Raw genomic sequence first — 17,910 nt, forward strand, 5'->3', positions numbered from 1 at the left:
ACTTCTTTGGGCTTTTTAAAATTTTTTGGGGCATCATATGGCTTGGATGCTGTTTAAGTAGGTTCGTTACACTTAGAACGTCGTCAAATGACATCCGGAAAAATCGAAATCGAAATTTTTTTAAAAAATTCACAAGGATACGAAGAATGTGAGGATTCCTCACATTCTTCGTACCCTCCAAATTCTCCACTTCTTTGGGCTTTTTAAAATTTTTTGGGGCATCATATGGCTTGGATGTTGTTTTAGTAGGTTCTTTACACTTAGAAGGTGGTCAAAGGACATCCAGAAAAATCGAAATCCAAAAATACTAAAAAATTTATAAGGGTAGGAAGAATGAGAGGAATCCTCACATTCTTTGTACCCTCCAAATTCTCCACTTCTTTGGGCTTTTTAAAATTTTTTGGGGCATCATATGGCTTGGATGTTGTTTAAGTAGGTTCGTTACACTTAGAACGTGGTCAAATGACATCCGGAAAAATCGAAATCGAAATTTTTTTTTAAAATTCACGAGGATACGAAGAATGTGAAGATTCCTCACATTCTTCGTACCCTCCAAATTCTCCATTTCTTTGGGCTTTCTAAAATTTTTTGCGGCATCATATGGCTTGGATGTTGTTTAAGTAGGTTCGTTACACTTAGAACATGGTCAAATGACATCCGGAAAAATTGAAATCGAAAATTTTTTAAAAAATTCACAAGGGTACGAAGAATTTGAGGAATCCTCACATTCTTCGTACCCTCCAAATTCTCCACTTCCTTGGGCTTTTTAAAATTTTTTGGGGTATCATATGGCTTGGATGTTGTTTAAGTAGGTTCATTACACTTAGAAGGTGGTCAAATGACTTCCGGAAAAATCAAAATCCAAAAATACTAAAAAATTCACAAGGGTACGAAGAATGTGAGGATTCCTCACATTCTTCGTACCCTCCCAAATCTCCACTTCTTTGGGCTTTTGAAAAATTTTTGGGGCATCATATGGCTTGGATGTTGTTTATGTAGGTTCATTACACTTAGAAGGTGGTCAAATGAAATCCGGAAAAATCGAAATCCAAAAATACTAAAAAATTCACAAGGGTACGAAGAATGTGAGGAATCCTCACATTCTTCGTACCCTCCAAATTCTCCACTTCGTTGGGCTTTTTAAAATTTTTTGACGCATCATATGGCTTGGATGTTGTTTAAGTAAGTTCGTTACACGTAGAACGTGGTCAAATGACATCCGGAAAAATTGAAATCGAAATTTTTTAAAAAAATTCACAAGGATACGAAGAATTTGAGGATTCCTCACATTCTTCGTACCCTCCAAATTCTCCACTTCTTTGGGCTTTTTAAAATTTTTTGGGGCATCATATGGCTTGGATGTTGTTTAAGTAGGTTCGTTACACTTAGAACGTGGTCAAATGACATCCGGAAAAATCAAAATCGAAAATTTTTAAAAAAATTCACAAGGGTACGAAGAATTTGAGGAATCCTCACATTCTTCGTACCCTCCAAATTCTCCACTTCGTTGGGCTTTTTAAAATTTTTTGGGGTATCATATGGCTTGGATGTTGTTTAAGTAGGTTGATTACACTTAGAAGGTGGTGAAATGACATCCGGAAAAATCAAAATCCAAAAATACTAAAAAATTCACAAGGGTACGAAGAATGTGAGGATTCCTTACATTCTTCTTCGTACCCTCCCAAATCTCCACTTCTTTGGGCTTTTGAAATATTTTTGGGGCATCATATGGCTTGGATGTTGTTTAAGTAGGTTCATTACACTTAGAAGGTGGTCAAATGAAATCCGGAAAAATCGAAATCCAAAAATACTAAAAAATTCACAAGGGTACGAAGAATGTGAGGAATTCTCACATTCTTCGTACCCTCCAAATTCTCCACTTCTTTGGGCTTTTTAAAACTTTTTGGGGCATCATATGGCTTGGATGTTGATTTAGTAGGTTCGTTACACTTAGAACGTGGTCAAATGACATCCGAAAAAATCGAATTCGAAATTTTTTAAAAAAATTCACAAGGATAGGAAGAATGTGAGGATTCCTCACATTCTTCGTACCCTCCAAATTCTCCACTTCTTTGGGCTTTTTAAAATTTTTTGGGGCATCATATGGCTTGGATGTTGTCTTAGTAGGTTCGTTACACTTAGAACGTGGTCAAATAACATCCGGAAAAATCGAAATCGAAATTTTTTTAAAAAATTCACAAGGATACGAAGAATGTGAGGATTCCTCACATTCTTCGTACCCTCCAAATTCTCCACTTCTTTGGGCTTTTTAAAATTTTTTGGGGCATCATATGGCTTGGATGTTGTTTTAGTAGGTTCGTTACACTTAGAAGGTGGTCAAAGGACATCCGGAAAAATCAAAATCCAAAAATACTAAAAAATTTACAAGGGTACGAAGAATGTGAGGAATCCTCACATTCTTTGTACCCTCCAAATTCTCCACTTCTTTGGGCTTTTTAAAATTTTTTGGGGCATCAAATGGCTTGGATGTTGTTTAAGTAGGTTCGTTACACTTAGAACGTGGTCAAATGACATCCGGAAAAATCGAAATTGAAATTTTTTTAAAAAATTCACGAGGATACGAAGAATGTGAGGATTCGTCACATTCTTCGTACCCTCCAAATTCTCTACTTCTTTGGGCTTTTTAAAATTTTTTGGGGCATCATATGGCTTGGATGTTGTTTAAGTAGGTTCGTTACACTTAGAACGTGGTCAAATGACATCCGAAAAAATCGAAATCGAAATTTTTTTTTAAAATTCCCGAGGATACGAAGAATGTGAGGATTCCTCACATTCTTCGTACCCTCAAAATTCTCCACTTCGTTGGGCTTTTTAAAAATTTTTGGGGCATCATATGGCTTGGATGTTGTTTTAGTAGGTTCGTTACACTTAGAAGGTGGTCAAAGGACATCCGGAAAAATCAAAATCCAAAAATACTAAAAAATTTACAAGGGTACGAAGAATGTGAGGAATCCTCACATTCTTTGTACCCTCCAAATTCTCCACTTCTTTGGGCTTTTTAAAATTTTTTGGGGCATCAAATGGCTTGGATGTTGTTTAAGTAGGTTCGTTACACTTAGAACGTGGTCAAATGACATCCGGAAAAATCGAAATTGAAATTTTTTTAAAAAATTCACGAGGATACGAAGAATGTGAGGATTCGTCACATTCTTCGTACCCTCCAAATTCTCTACTTCTTTGGGCTTTTTAAAATTTTTTGGGGCATCATATGGCATGGATGTTGTTTAAGTAGGTTCGTTACACTTAGAACGTGGTCAAATGACATCCGAAAAAATCGAAATCGAAATTTTTTTTAAAAATTCCCGAGGATACGAAGAATGTGAGGATTCCTCACATTCTTCGTACCCTCCAAATTCTCCACTTCGTTGGGCTTTTTAAAAATTTTTGGGGCATCATATGGCTTGGATTTTGTTTAAGTAGGTTCATTACACTTAGAAGGTGGTCAAATGACATCCGGAAAAATCGAAATCCAAAAATACTAAAAAATTTACAAGGGTACGAAGAATGTGAGGAATCCTCACATTCTTTGTACCCTCCAAATTCTCAACTTCTTTGGTCTTTTTAAAATTTTTTGGGGCATCATATGGCTTGGATGTTGTTTAAGTAGGTTCGTTACACTTAGAACGTGGTCAAATGACATCCGGAAAAATCAAAATCGAAAATTTTTTAAAAAATTCACAAGGGTACGAAGAATTTGAGGAATCCTCACATTCTTCGTACCCTCCAAATTCTCCACTTCGTTGGGCTTTTTAAAATTTTTTGGGCTATCATATGGCTTGGATGTTGTGTTAGTAGGTTCGTTACACTTAGAAGGTGGTCAAAGGACATCCGGAAGAATCGAAATCCAAAAATACTAAAAAATTTACAAGGGTACGAAGAATGTGAGGAATCCTCACATTCTTTGTACCCTCCAAATTCTCCACTTCTTTCGGCTTTTTAAAATTTTTTGGGGCATCATATGGCTTGGATGTTGTTTAAGTAGGTTCGTTACACTTAGAACGTGGTCAAATGACATCCGGAAAAATCGAAATCGAAATTTTTTTTAACAATTCACGAGGATACGAAGAATGTGAGGATTCCTCACATTCTTCGTACCCTCCAAATTCTCCACTTCTTTGGGCTTTTTAAAATTTTTTGGGGCATCATATGGCTTTGATGTTGTTTAAGTGGGTTCGTTACACTTAGAACGTGGTCAAATGACATCCGGAAAAATCGAAATCGAAAATTTTTTAAAAAATTCACAAGGGTACGAAGAATTTGAGGAATCCTCACATTCTTCGTACTCTCCAAATTCTCCACTTCGTTGGGCTTTTTAAAATTTTTTGGGGTATCATATGGCTTGGATGTTGTTTAAGTAGGTTCATTACACTTAGAAGGTGGTCAAATGACTTCCGAAAAAATCAAAATCCAAAAATACTAAGAAATTCACAAAGGTATGAAGAATGTGAGAAATCCTCACATTCTTCGTACCCTCCAAATTCTCCACTTCTTTGGGCTTTTTAAAATTTTTTGGGGCATCATATGGCTTGGATGTTGTTTAAGTAGGTTCGTTACACGTAGAACGTGGTCAAATGACATCCGGAAAAATCGAAATCGATATTTTTTTAAAAAATTCACAAGGATACGAAGAATGTGAGGATTCCTCACATTCTTCGTACCCTCCAAATTCTCCACTTCTTTGGGCTTTTTAAAATTTTTTGGGGCATCATATGACTTGGATGTTGTTTAAGTAGGTTCGTTACACTTAGAACGTGGTCAAATGACATCCGGAAAAATCGAAATCGAAATTTTTTTAAAAAATTCACAAGGATACGAAGAATGTGAGGATTCCTCACATTCTTCGTACCCTCCAAATTCTCCACTTCTTTGGGCTTTTTAAAATTTTTTGGGCATCATATGGGTTGGATGTTGTTTAAGTAGGTTCGTTACACTTAGAACGTGGTCAAATGACATCCGAAAAAATCGAAATCCAAAACTACTAAAAAATTCACAAGGGTACGAAGAATGTGAGGAATCCTCACATTCTTCGTACCCTCCAAATTCTCCACTTCTTTGGGCTTTTTAAAATTTTTTGGGGCATCATATGGCTTGGATGTTGTGTTAGTAGGTTCGTTACACTTAGAAGGTGGTCAAAGGACATCCGGAAAAATCGAAATCCAAAAATACTAAAAAATTTACAAGGGTACGAAGAATGTGAGGAATCCTCACATTCTTTGTACCCTCCGAATTCTCCACTTCTTTGGGCTTTTTAAAATTTTTTGGGGCATCATATGGCTTTGATGTTGTTTAAGTAGGTTCGTTACACTTAGAACGTGGTCAAATGACATCCGGAAAAATCGAAATCGAAATTTTTTTAAAAAATTCACGAGGATACGAAGAATGTGAGGATTCCTCACATTCTTCGTACCCTCCAAATTCTCCACTTCGTTGGGCTTTTTAAAAATTTTTGGGGCATCATATGGCTTTGATGTTGTTTAAGTAGGTTCATTACACTTAGAAGGTGGTCAAATGACATCCGGAAAAATCGAAATCCAAAAATACTAAAAAATTTACAAGGGTACGAAGAATGTGAGGAATCCTCACATTCTTTGTACCCTCCAAATTCTCCACTTCTTTGGGCTTTTTAAAATTTTTTGGGGCATCATATGGCTTGGATGTTGTTTAAGTAGGTTAGTTACACGTAGAACGTGGTCAAATGACATCCGAAAAATCGAAATCGAAATTTTTTTAAAAAATTCACAAGGATAGGAAGAATGTGAGGATTCCTCACATTCTTCGTACCCTCCAAATTCTCCACTTCTTTGGGCTTTTTAAAATTTTTTGGGGCATCATATGGCTTGGATGTTGTTTAAGTAGGTTCGTTACATTTAGAATGTGGTCAAATGACATCCGGAAAAATCGAAATCGAAAATTTTTTAAAAAATTCACAAGGGTACGAAGAATTTGAGGAATCCTCACATTCTTCGTACCCTCCAAATTCTCCACTTCGTTGGGCTTTTTAAAATTTTTTGGGGTATCATATGGCTTGGATGTTGTTTAAGTAGGTTCATTACACTTAGAACGTGGTCAAATGAAATCCGTAAAAATCGAAATCCAAAAATACTAAAAAATTCACAAGGGTACGAAGAATGTGAGGAATCCTCACATTCTTCGTACCCTCCAAATTCTCCACTTCTTTGGGCTTTTTAAAATTTTTTGGGGCATCATATGACTTGGATGTTGTTTAAGTTGGTTCGTTACACTTAGAACGTGGTCAAATGACATCCGTAAAAATCGAAATCGAAAATTTTTTTAAAAATTCACAAGGGTACGAAGAATGTGAGGAATCCTCACATTCTTCGTACCCTCCAAATTCTCCACTTCGTTTGGCTTTTTAAAAATTTTGGGGCATCATATGGCTTGGATGTTGTTTAAGTAGGTTCATTACACTTAGAAGGTGGTCAAATGACATCCGGAAAAATCGAAATCCAAAAATACTAAAAAATTTACAAGGGTACGAAGAATGTGAGGAATCCTCACATTCTTCTTACCCTCCCAAATCTCCACTTCTTTTGGTTTTTGAAAAATTTTTGGGGCATCATATGGCTTGGATGTTGTTTAAGTAGGTTCATTACACTTAGAAGGTGGTCAAATGAAATCCGGAAAAATCGAAATCCAAAAATACTAAAAAATTCACAAGGGTACGCAGAATGTGAGGAATCCTCACATTCTTCGTACCCTCCCAAATCTCCACTTCTTTGGTCTTTTGAAAAATTTTTGGGGCATCATATGGCTTTGATGTGGTTTAAGTAGGTTCATTACACTTAGAAGGTGGTCAAATGAAATCCGGAAAAATCGAAATCCAAAAATACTAAAAAATTCACAAGGGTACGAAGAATGTGAGGATTCCAAATCTCCACTTCTTTGGGGTTTTGAAAAAATTTTGGGGCATCATATGGCTTGGATGTTGTTTTAGTAGGTTCATTACACTTAGAAGGTGGTCAAAGGACATCCGGAAAAATCGAAATCCAAAAATACTAAAAAATTCACAAGGGTACGAAGAATGTGAGGAATCCTCATATTCTTCGTACCCTCCAAATTCTCCACTTCTTTGGGCTTTTTAAAATTTTTTGGGGCATCATATGGCTTGGATGTTGTTTAAGTAGGTTCGTTACACTTAGAAGGTGGTCAAATGACCTCCGGAAAAATCGTAATCGAAAAATACTAAAAAATTCACAACGGTACGAAGAATGTGAGGAATCCTCACATTCTTCTACCCTCCCAATTCTCCACTTGTTTGGACTTTTTAAAATTTTTTGAGGCATCATATGGCTTGGATGTTGTTTAAGTAGGTTCGTTAAACTTAGAAGATGGTCAAATGATATCCGAAAAAATCGAAATCCAAAAATACTAAAAAATTCTCAAGGGTACGAAGAATGTGAGGAATCCTCATATGCTTCGTACCCTCCAGATTCTCCACTTCTTTGAAGTTTTTAAACTTTTTTGGATCTTAATATGGATTGGATATTGTTTAAATAAGTTCATTATACTTAGGAGGTGGTCAAATGATTTCCAGAAAAATCCAAATCTAAAAATACTCAAAAATTCAATACATTTTGAGGGTGTGAAATGGATCGAAAAATTCAAAATGGAAGTTTACCGAAAAAATATGTGAGGGGTTTGGATTTCCATATTGTTAGTAAATATACCTTTTTTGTATTTTCAATATTTCAACCAATTTTTTTGAAAAGCTAAGAAATAATTTAATCATATATTTTCAATTAATAATTAGTACATAACTAATTTAATTTTAATTTAATATATATTTTATAAAATTTAGTTCTAGTTTTCCTATTTTTTTAAGTTCATAAACCAATTATATTGCTTTTCACACTTCAAATATTCGTCAAATTTTTGTCAACAAATTATTTGATGTTAAAATAAATTAAATTTACTTTTCCTTAATTTCTAAATTATATCACCAAATTCTTTCTAATTTTTTTTTATTTTAAATTTAATTTTTATGTGGGGTTTAATCACTTTATAGTACAAAAATAAATAAACTGTAATTTATTTTTTAAAATTTTCATTATTTATTATTTGATCTTAAAATAAATTAAATTTACTTTTCATTAATTTCTAAATTATATCACCAAATTTTTTATAATTTTTTTATTTATTTTAAATTAAATTTTTATGTGGGGTTTAATCACTATGTAGTACAAAAATAAATAATATGTAATTTATTTTTTCAAAATTTTCTTTATTTTTCTGTTTCATAAAAAAAAATTTCTAAACAAAATAATTACATTAAACAAATTTATAATTGGTTAATGTAATAAATGTAACAATGTGTGTTGCATGGGATTATTTCCCATGGCAACCGGTTGGGTGACTTGAAGAACAGGTTTTTTTTTTTTTTTTTTTTAAATGCCATGTGTCTCTACCCTATTAGCCCAAAAAAAGTGGATATGGTACCGAAAACTGCTTTTCGGTACCGTAGCAAGCTACAATTAATTATAGATGATAAAATTTTACTTTTGCATTTATAAGATAAAATAGATAAAATCAAATAAAATACATAAAATGAATTTAAGACGTACACACGCTGGAAGAAAAAAGATAAGGTAGAGTGAGAGTTGGAAGAAAGAAGGTAAGGTAGACTGCGAGAGAAAGAGACAACAAAAAAAGGAGGGGGCGCCGATGGAGCCAAGCCGGAGCAGAACCTCTCCAGACTCGGCAGCGGAGGAGGATCTGAGTGGGTTTGGTTCAAAACAGCCTGTATATTCGGATTTGGATGCAAAGAGTGATTTGGGAAAGAAGCCTTCTCAGAGGATGCAGTCACGGGCTATGTAAGTTTTCCTTTGGCTTGTACGCATGCAACTTTTAATTTTAATTATTAGCATGGATACACATAGAAGAAGGTGATGTTTATGGCGGTTGGCAACATCTTTGAATTGGATTTCATGTTAATTTTAACCATGATAAGTAAGAAGAGGACGTTAGGGCAATCAAGAAGAAAATAAAAATTATGTAGCTCAAGTTCTGAGAAGCTTAAAAGGTTTGGACAGGATTATAATTTGGGCAAATGGATTGGATTGATTGAGTTAATGGCTGGCCCAAACGTAACCCGAACTAAGAACAATTAAACCAGAGGTTCTCAACCTCAACCCAATCCAAGATAATTTTTTTAAGCTTAGATTTCTCAAGTTAGATAAAGTTGATCGAGTTGTATGATTAAAAATTCATCCATAATGTTTTCTAAGAAAGGTTTTCAAGATGGTGATCGATAAATAAAAATAAATTTATATATCTTTATAAAAAATTGAAAAAGTTGATAATATAATTATATTTTGATATTTGTGTTAAAATCCAAAAGAAAATGGATAATATTTATATTGGATAATATACATTATAGATATTATAAAAATATTAAATCAGATTCAAGTTAAGCTCGGGTTGTCCAAACCCTAACTTGAATGAATATTATGTTCGTATCACATGAATATATTTTAAGGCTTATGATTTATGTAAATTTTGACAAAAAATTGTTATATTCATAATTAAAAAAGAGGTAGCAATAATTTGGAAGTGTTTTAAAAGTAGGAAATTTTGAAAAAGTGAGAGAAATGAAACAGAAATATATATATATTTTGTAATGGTCGGACCTATAAGGCTAAACTCCAAAGGTATGTCCAAAAGGATAATTCCAGATAATGCTAACTTTAGGATAATGTACATTATAGATATTATAAAAATATTAAATCAGATTCGGGGTTAAGCTCAGGTTGTCCAAAACCTAACCTGAACTTTACCCAACTTGAGTTCGAGTTGAAAAAATTTAATCAAAACTCAACTCGAGTATTAAAAATGATTGTTTAAACTCACCCAAACATCGATTTTGGTTGGGAATTGGGTCATACGTCAAGTTGCATCCCTAAATTTTAATGAAAATAAAGAAAAAATTATCAAACATCTAGAATAGCTATTAATGATCTTAGGCTTATTAAGATAGAGGTAGGACTTTAAATCATGATGTCAACATAAAAATTATTCATGGGCTATTTTGATCATTCATATTAAGGGAAAGTGAGACTTGTTAACAAAAAGTGAGACTACTGCTCTTAAATGTTAATTATAATACATGATTTTTCTAGCTACTTTGCCCCTCCAAATCATTTTTTTTTTTTTTTGCTCTATAACTAGCTATTCCTCTTTTTATTTTTTTCTTCCCTTAACTTCTGCATATCCTCCAAATCCTAGACTTATCCTAAACTAGAATAAAATTTTTACCATTATCTCTTTTTATATTGCTCCAACTCTAAAAATTCATTTTTAAGGGATTATGGGCTACTAAAGGAGTTGTCAAGCAAAGTTAGAGAACTCCATCATCTTGAAATGCTTGAACTTGTAGGGAATAATATCATATATTTATTCATTGTTGATCTTGTATGATTTATGGAAATAGTGTTGAAATCAACAAATGGCATTGGGGAGAAAATATCATTGATGGTAATTGGTCCCTCATCATGGCGTGACATATGGAAATTAGTACCTTAAAAATAATTTATGTGACACAACTCATTTGATGTGCATTTTCAAACTTTTGACCTTGTCTAAGCTATTATCCTGAATTTTAAATGACAAATATATAAATTATAATCATGTTAAATAATTGCATGAACATCTTTAAACAATTGTAAGAATATTTGACTCGTGTAATAAAATATTCCTAAATCATGGAATTATAAAGCATATTTTCTAATCATACAAATAGGCCAAAAAAAATCATTGACAAAGCATACCATATAATATGACAATTTATATGAGAAAATGCACATTAATATAGTTTAAGATGATTAAAAAAATTATAAAAGTCTTGAAAATACTTATATGTTTGAATGAAAGACACAATTCACAAATATAAGACTTGTGGGGATGACAATAAAAAAAAAAAAAAAAAGTTTATCTGGTCGATTCCCTACAATAATGAGTGATACCAAGGATGGAGAAAATTTCATAAACTCAAAATGGGGACCTCTTCACCGCCCCGAACCCCTCCATGCATATATATACATAGACTAGAAGTATATTTGAAAAATTAAATATATTCCCCAATGGTGATTTCTCGTTAGGGACGAGGAATGTATCCCTTTAACGAGGATTCTTCATCCTCTTTGTTACCCAATCTCATATGGGGAATGAGACGAAATGAGAAATAAATTTACAAAAAGCAACAAGATAGGAGAGCTCTCCCCACCCCTATCCTACACTGTTTACATCCTAAAAGACTCATAACACCTTGAGTTCTATCATGGAAATGATACAACATGTATGAGCATACCATGTTAAATTACTAAAAAGTCTTTCGAAAGGTTTAAAATTACATAAATGCTCTTGCATGCAAAGTGACCAACCCAAGCTCAAATAATAAATTATAATTTTCATTTGTTTACTCTTTTTTTTTTTTTTCTCTCAAGCCAAGCAAAGCTTTAAAACTAATCAATTCCAACAAATCAAATTAACCAACCAAATAATTCCTAATTTTTTTCCCTCAAATGGAGTAACCTATAATTATTTTAGATAGGCCATTAAACTTTTCTTAGCACAAATTCCACATCATCTCTAATTACCAATCCAAAAGAAAAACCAAATTAATAAATAACCTTCTTAATCTAGTAGCTCAAACACAAAATACAACATGCTCAACTATCAAGCAAAAGTAAAATAATAAATGTAGATAGGTTCATAAGAACTTCCGATGATTAAAACATATGAATAATATGTGAATATTAATATTAATATTAATCATGGTGAGGAGTACTGTTGTAAAAGGTATCAAATTCCTATTTAATACATCTTTTGATAAACAATATTATATTTCCTTGTAAAAATAGTTTTCTATAGGAAAAGAAAATATCATGGGAGAAATATTTGTATAAATTTAATGTCATTAGGAGATAAATGTGATAAGATATGTTTGTAAAGACCAAATGAAATATGTAAAAATGTGTAGAAGAGTATGAGACACTTGATAAAATGGAGCTCAAAATACATGGTCTAAATACGAAGAGTAGGAAAATATGGAATTTTTTCGAAATTAAGGGTGATATGTGTTTTCGCTTTTCTTCATTAGTTGAATCACATTAAAACTAAATATAACTACTAAAAAACCTTATTTTTAAATTCTCAAATAAATTTTGTCTCATTTTTATGTGAAATTATATTTACGTACATCTAGTCACTTTACCCTTTCATACTATATATACATTTACATTAAGAAAATTCTATTAATACATCCATTTACAAATTTTGTAATATACCTAAAATACCCTTTTCATTATTTTCTTCCATGCCTACCTTATCTTCCTTCTCTCCATTGTTTTATTTTCAATAACAAACCCCAAGGCAAAATAATTTCTCTAAAACTTGTTTGTTGACAAATAAATATTTAAGATAATTTCAAAGCTAATTCCAATATTTTTTTATACATTTTTTTTTAATTCACACACAAATATTATGTTTGTATCACATGATGTTTGTATCACATGAATATCTTAAGGCTTATGATTTATGTAAATTTTGACAAAAAAAAATTGTTATAAAGATAATTAAAAAATAGGTAGGAATAATTTGGAAGTGTTTTAGAGTAAGAAATTTTGAAAAAGTGAAAGAGAAATGAAAAATGAAAAACAAAAAACATTTCGTAATGGTTAGACCTGTAAGGTCGGACTCTAAAAGTATGTCCAAAAGGATAATTTTAGATAATGCTAACTTTAAAGGTATTTTTATTGTTGTTAAAAAATAAAATAATAAATAATAAATCTTAATCGACGTGGATAAGCAGAGATATTTGATAGATCAAATATATACACTCTATTTTTATTATAAAGGTAAGATTAATTAGTTAGTACCAAATATATGAAACAATTTCTAAGCAATTGATTAATCCTTTAGTCTTGTTATCTATGCTTCATAAGTAATGAATAGCAAAGCTAAATTTAAGATATTATAATTATGAAATAGAGTTCCTTTTTTTTTTTTCCGAAAAAGTCTTAATAGTTTTAATTAAAATTTTAAGTTAACAAATTTATTATAAAACTAAATTATTTATATACTCTAATTTTTATTTTTTATTTTTTATTTTTAAAAAAAGCCTTTATAAAGCAATGTAGATTATTTAATTAAAAGTGATAAAATAATTTGTATATAAGAAAAATAACTCCCATTTTTTAGAAATTTCAAACATGATTTAGTGACATCATCTTTGAAATCCTTGGAAAATGAGATTCATTTTTCAGAGTTGAGAAGTAGATCATATTTCAAAATCTATTTAATAAAAAAAAATTGAAAAACATTTTCAAGAAATTATTATAATTTTAGGGTCCATAAAATTAAATTTTAGTAGCCTAAGACTGGTTTCTGATTAAAATTAAAAGAAAAATAAAAATCCTCCATGATTTAAAAATGAATAGCTTTGTTTCAACATCCCCAATCACCATTGTCCTCTTTATCATAAAATTTATTTTAGCACAATATGGGGGTGAGAGATGTCATTGAGTTCTGGCTAAGAATCTCTCAGCTACAATTAGTCTTCCAGAACTGCATTCTCGACTCTAATAGTTTTGTTTTCTTGCATTTCAACATAAACAGAATTATGTACGAAGTTTGGGAATTGAACAAGAAGAAGGACGTTGTGTGCTTTATTTTATCATATCCTCCTTTCAACTCCCGGAACAATGAAACACACGGAGGCTGGATTCGACATGTTCTGGAGATTAATCACAAAGTAAGAGAAGAACTTCACACGGAGAAAGAAGTGAGTATTTCAGAGCTCTCTTCTGAAATCACTAGATTGCTTCATCATTCAATCCATGATATCGAAGCTCATGTTCCATCAGACATCATTGGGAAGATGTGTGAGTGGTGGTCTCCAAGGCATACAACACCTAAGAAGGCAATGCTGGATTTGTGTATTGATGATTTTATGATTCGCCAATTTTTACAAGGTATACAAATTCCCGAAATCCGGAGGATTTTGATTTCAGAAGTAAATGATGAAACCTTTCTGTGCAGACTGAAGAATCTTCCACCAATAAGGCAAATGTTTGATCTCGTCATTCAAGTTAATGTCAAGTTTTGTCTGAAAATTAAAGATATAGAGGATAGAATCATAGAAGAATTGGGTTTCTCAACATCCAGCAGAGGGGAAGCAGAGCAATTATTGAGAAGCCAAAATTTCTTAATCCTTCTTGATGACTTCGATACACGGAGAATAAATTTGCATGACCTGGGGAATGGCTGGTGGAACTCAGACAACACTCAAAAGATAGCTTTGATAAGCTTTCTAGTTCATCCAGAGGTGCCAGTGGATCTGGAGATTAAGAGGAACCATCATCTATTATCATGGGAATTATTTAGTATGAATGTTGGTGAAGTTGTGCATTCTTCAACTATCCAGAAACTAGCTGTACATGTGTTGAAACAATGCTCTGGCCATTTACTAGCCACTGTTCTAATGGCAAGAGCCTTAAAAGAGGTCAAGGATGTTCGTATCTGGCAGCATGCATCTCGGGTAATAAGCTTTCTACCAACATCACACACCGAAGATAGAATTTTGCTTAATGCATTATCATTTGTTCTGGGGCATTTAGGTTCTGCAAATAAATATGTAAAATATTGTGCATCTTATCTAGAGATAGAAGGAACATACAAAGTGGATTTGCTTGAAAGGTGGATGAATGAAGACTTAATCGGAACACTCGATGAAGGAGAACAGATTGTTCAACATCTTGTCAATGCCCTCTTGTTGGAAAGCTTTCAGAATGGACAGTCAATTCGAATGCGAGATGAAATCCGTAAGGAGTTAATGAATTTTTATAAAGCCGAAACGAATCCAATACTACTTGTTGAACTAGATGGAAGAGGACTCATGGAGGCACCAAAAAATGGGGTATGGGAGGAAGCTAATGAGATGCATTTGATGAATAATAAAATATCCAAGCTACCAGATAATCCAAATAGCCCTAAACTCAGCGTATTGTTCTTACAAGGTAACCATCATCTGAGAGTTATTTCTACATCTTTTTTCCAATGCATGCCTATCCTTCAAATCCTAGACTTGTCCCAAACTAAAATAAAGTCTTTACCACAATCCTTTTTTAAGTTGGTTCAACTTCAAAAATTCATTTTAAGAAGTTGTGAACTATTCAAAGAGTTGCCAATCGAAGTTGGAGAACTTTGTCATCTTGAGGTACTTGATCTTGAAGGGACTGAAATCATAAATTTACCAATTGCTATTGGGAAATTGACAAATTTGACATGCTTGAAAGTATCATTTAATCCTCAGATTAATCACAATAGAAGAAACAATCATTCAAATACAATCATACCCCAGAATGTCATATCCAATCTGCTTCAATTGGAAGAGTTAAGCCTAGATGTGGATCTAGAGGATGAGAGATGGAATGAAACAATGAAAGATATTGTGAAGGAAATTTGCAGCTTAAACCGGTTACATTCTCTTAAACTTCACTTGCCAAAAGTTTTTCTTTTGAATGACTTCACAAATGGATCATCATCAATAAACCTATCATGCATGTGCTTTAGATTTCTTGTTGGCAGACATCAGAAGCGCATGATATCTCGGTTGTCACATGAATTTGCAATTAAATTTGAAGAACAAGAAAGCTGCCTGAAGTATTTGAATGGTGAAGGTGTCCCAATTGAAGTTGAGAAGGTTCTTAAGCATGCTTCTGCATTGTTCCTGGATCGCCATTTAACTGTTACCAGCTTATCTGAATTTGGGATTAAAAATATGAAGAATCTTAAATTTTGTGCATTAGTGGAATGTAATGAGATTCAAACCATTGTAGATGCAGGTGATGACAGATATGGTGTGCTTCAATCACTAGAGTACTTGTATCTTCATTATATGAAGAATCTAAGGAGCATCTGGAAAGGGCCACCTATTTGGATGGGTTTGCTATCCAATCTAAAAGTTTTGGCATTGCATACCTGCCCCGAATTGGCTACCATTTTTACTTTCAATATTCTTCAACAGTGCTGCAACTTAGAGGAGCTTGTGGTTGAAGACTGCCCTGAAATCAACAGCATAGTGAATCATAAAGTTCTTGCTAAAGATGTAGGGCCATGGGCATGGTATCTGCCAAAGTTGAAGAAGATGTCCATTCATTACATGCCTAAATTGGTCAGCATTTCCCAAGGTGTACTGATTGCACCAAACTTAGAATGGCTAAGCCTCTATGATTGCCCGAGCCTCAAAATTCTCTCCCCAGAGGAAGTTAGCAGTTGTAAATTAAAGGTCATAATAGGAGAGGCAGACTGGTGGAGTGCATTGGAGTGGAAAAAATCAGAACGGTTTCAACCACCAAATCTGGATGCTATCTTTGTGCCAATTGAAAGGGACATAGATTTGAGGACACAGTTAGCAGAAATTAATGATCAGCTTCAAGCTCAGATGCAAAAAACAGAGCCCTCTCAACAGTCAGGTTGTTTTTCCATTTCTCTTTCTTTTCAAAGATAAGGGTGATCTCCATTTTATCTCTCCCTAATGGTAAATGATTCATTATAGAGTTGAACTTAGAATCCGAACAAGCTTGTGTACGTTTATGTTCTCCTACACACTCATGCTCCAAAACATGGGTGGGGAGGCACTGTTTGGATTGTCCCAATAACATTTGTAATATATATATCTTATGTGTCCAAATTTTTTACTCTATGTAGACTTTTTATTCCACTGTCTCCTTAACGGTATTTTTGTTGGCTATTAATTTGTGTATGAGGAACAGGTTCTGGTGACTCTCTGAAGGCCCCTGCAGTTGAGGCTGGAACAAGTGCAAAGCAGAAGCAAATGAAGCTCGGGCATCTTTTCATGAAGTGGCCACTCTCAGAACTCCATCCTTTTCTCATTCAAGTTCCCTGAATGTGAACAAACAAAGGCATCTAGTTTGGTATTTTCCGGATAGCTGCTGATTGTCTTATTGATTGTTGTTTGTTTAGTTATTTCATGTTGTGATTGATTGTGGGGAAAATGAAACTTAGGACCTTACTTTAATCTCTTTGAATAAATTGTGATGTGGACTTGTTTATGCTTTTTGAATCCAGTATTCAAAAGCAACATGCTTCAGTTTGTATTGAAGTAGCAATCAGTTTTATATAATGCACCCTTGTTTAAGCAGTGTTACCCTCCAATAAATTTTGCAAGGAATGCAGCTCATCACAGCGAGTATGCTGTTGATTTGAAAAGTTCCCTTGCCAGAATCTGTGGTGGTTGTGGGCAACTTGGCCTTTGATCTGATAAACATCAAGCAGCTGCACACACTGACATTTTATTCATACTCATGTATGCCAAAGCAGTACAAGGTTTCTGGATCCTACACACAAACCATCTGTACAAGTCATCTGCCAAAGTTGATTAAGATATCACTCTATTGTTTAAATTGATCAGAATTTGTAGGTCATCGGAGAGGCAGACTGGTGGAGTTCATTGAAGTGGAGTAATTCAGAATCGACTAGGACACCTAATCTTGATTCATCTTTTTTTCCCATTAAAAGTGACAAATTTGAAGACTCAGTTGGCAGAAGTTGATGACCAACTTCAAGCTTCAAGCTGTTGTCCATGCTGGAATAAGCTCAAAGAAGTCAACGCTGAAATGGCCACTCTCAGGACTTCGACCTGCTCATTCAATCTTGATCACAGTGAACAAATCAACCCTCAACCAGGAATTTGTCTTAAATTCAAAAGTAGCAACCAGTTTTATGTCATATACTATTGTTCAAGTAGTTCTACACAATCCACCCTCTTTTTCCAGGCAACATGGCTGGTCACAATGCTCTACCTGTTGATTTCAAAGAAGTTTCCTGGCAAAAATATGCTGGAATGAGGAG

At 33.4% G+C, this 17,910-nt stretch overlaps 1 protein-coding gene across 4 annotated transcripts; it reads left to right on the forward strand.

Annotated features, from left to right (window-relative positions):
* Window positions 1–8,603: 8,603 nt before the first annotated feature.
* LOC100246578 (disease resistance protein At4g27190) lies at window positions 8,604–17,200 on the forward strand. Of its 4 annotated transcripts, none has more exons than XM_059734812.1 (4): window positions 8,605–8,852; window positions 13,654–15,053; window positions 15,876–16,511; window positions 16,812–17,200. In XM_059734812.1, the coding sequence occupies exons 1-4, from the start codon at window positions 8,704–8,706 to the stop codon at window positions 16,943–16,945; spliced, it is 2,319 nt and encodes a 772-aa protein (XP_059590795.1). In that variant the 5' UTR covers window positions 8,605–8,703; the 3' UTR covers window positions 16,946–17,200. The 4 variants fall into 4 exon arrangements, with proteins under 4 accessions (XP_010664965.1, XP_059590795.1, XP_019080751.1 ...); XM_019225206.2 differs by lacking the exon at window positions 8,605–8,852 and having other exon boundaries at window positions 13,708–13,819; window positions 13,902–14,009; window positions 14,077–16,511; XM_010666663.3 differs by having other exon boundaries at window positions 8,604–8,852; window positions 13,654–16,511.
* Window positions 17,201–17,910: the final 710 nt, after the last annotated feature.

The sequence above is a fragment of the Vitis vinifera genome, chromosome 2 (genome assembly GCF_030704535.1).
Source record: "Vitis vinifera cultivar Pinot Noir 40024 chromosome 2, ASM3070453v1".
NCBI lineage: Eukaryota > Viridiplantae > Streptophyta > Magnoliopsida > Vitales > Vitaceae > Vitis > Vitis vinifera.

Excerpts from the sequence above, each read along its gene's own strand:
- LOC100246578 (XM_010666663.3), top strand. The coding sequence starts at position 8,704 with ATGGAGCCAAGCCGGAGCAGAACCTCTCCAGACTCGGCAGCGGAGGAG. Across the intron at positions 8,853-13,653 it reads AGGATGCAGTCACGGGCTAT|AATTATGTACGAAGTTTGGG; the intron begins GTAAGTTTTCCT and ends CAACATAAACAG. Across the intron at positions 16,512-16,811 it reads AGAGCCCTCTCAACAGTCAG|GTTCTGGTGACTCTCTGAAG; the intron begins GTTGTTTTTCCA and ends TATGAGGAACAG.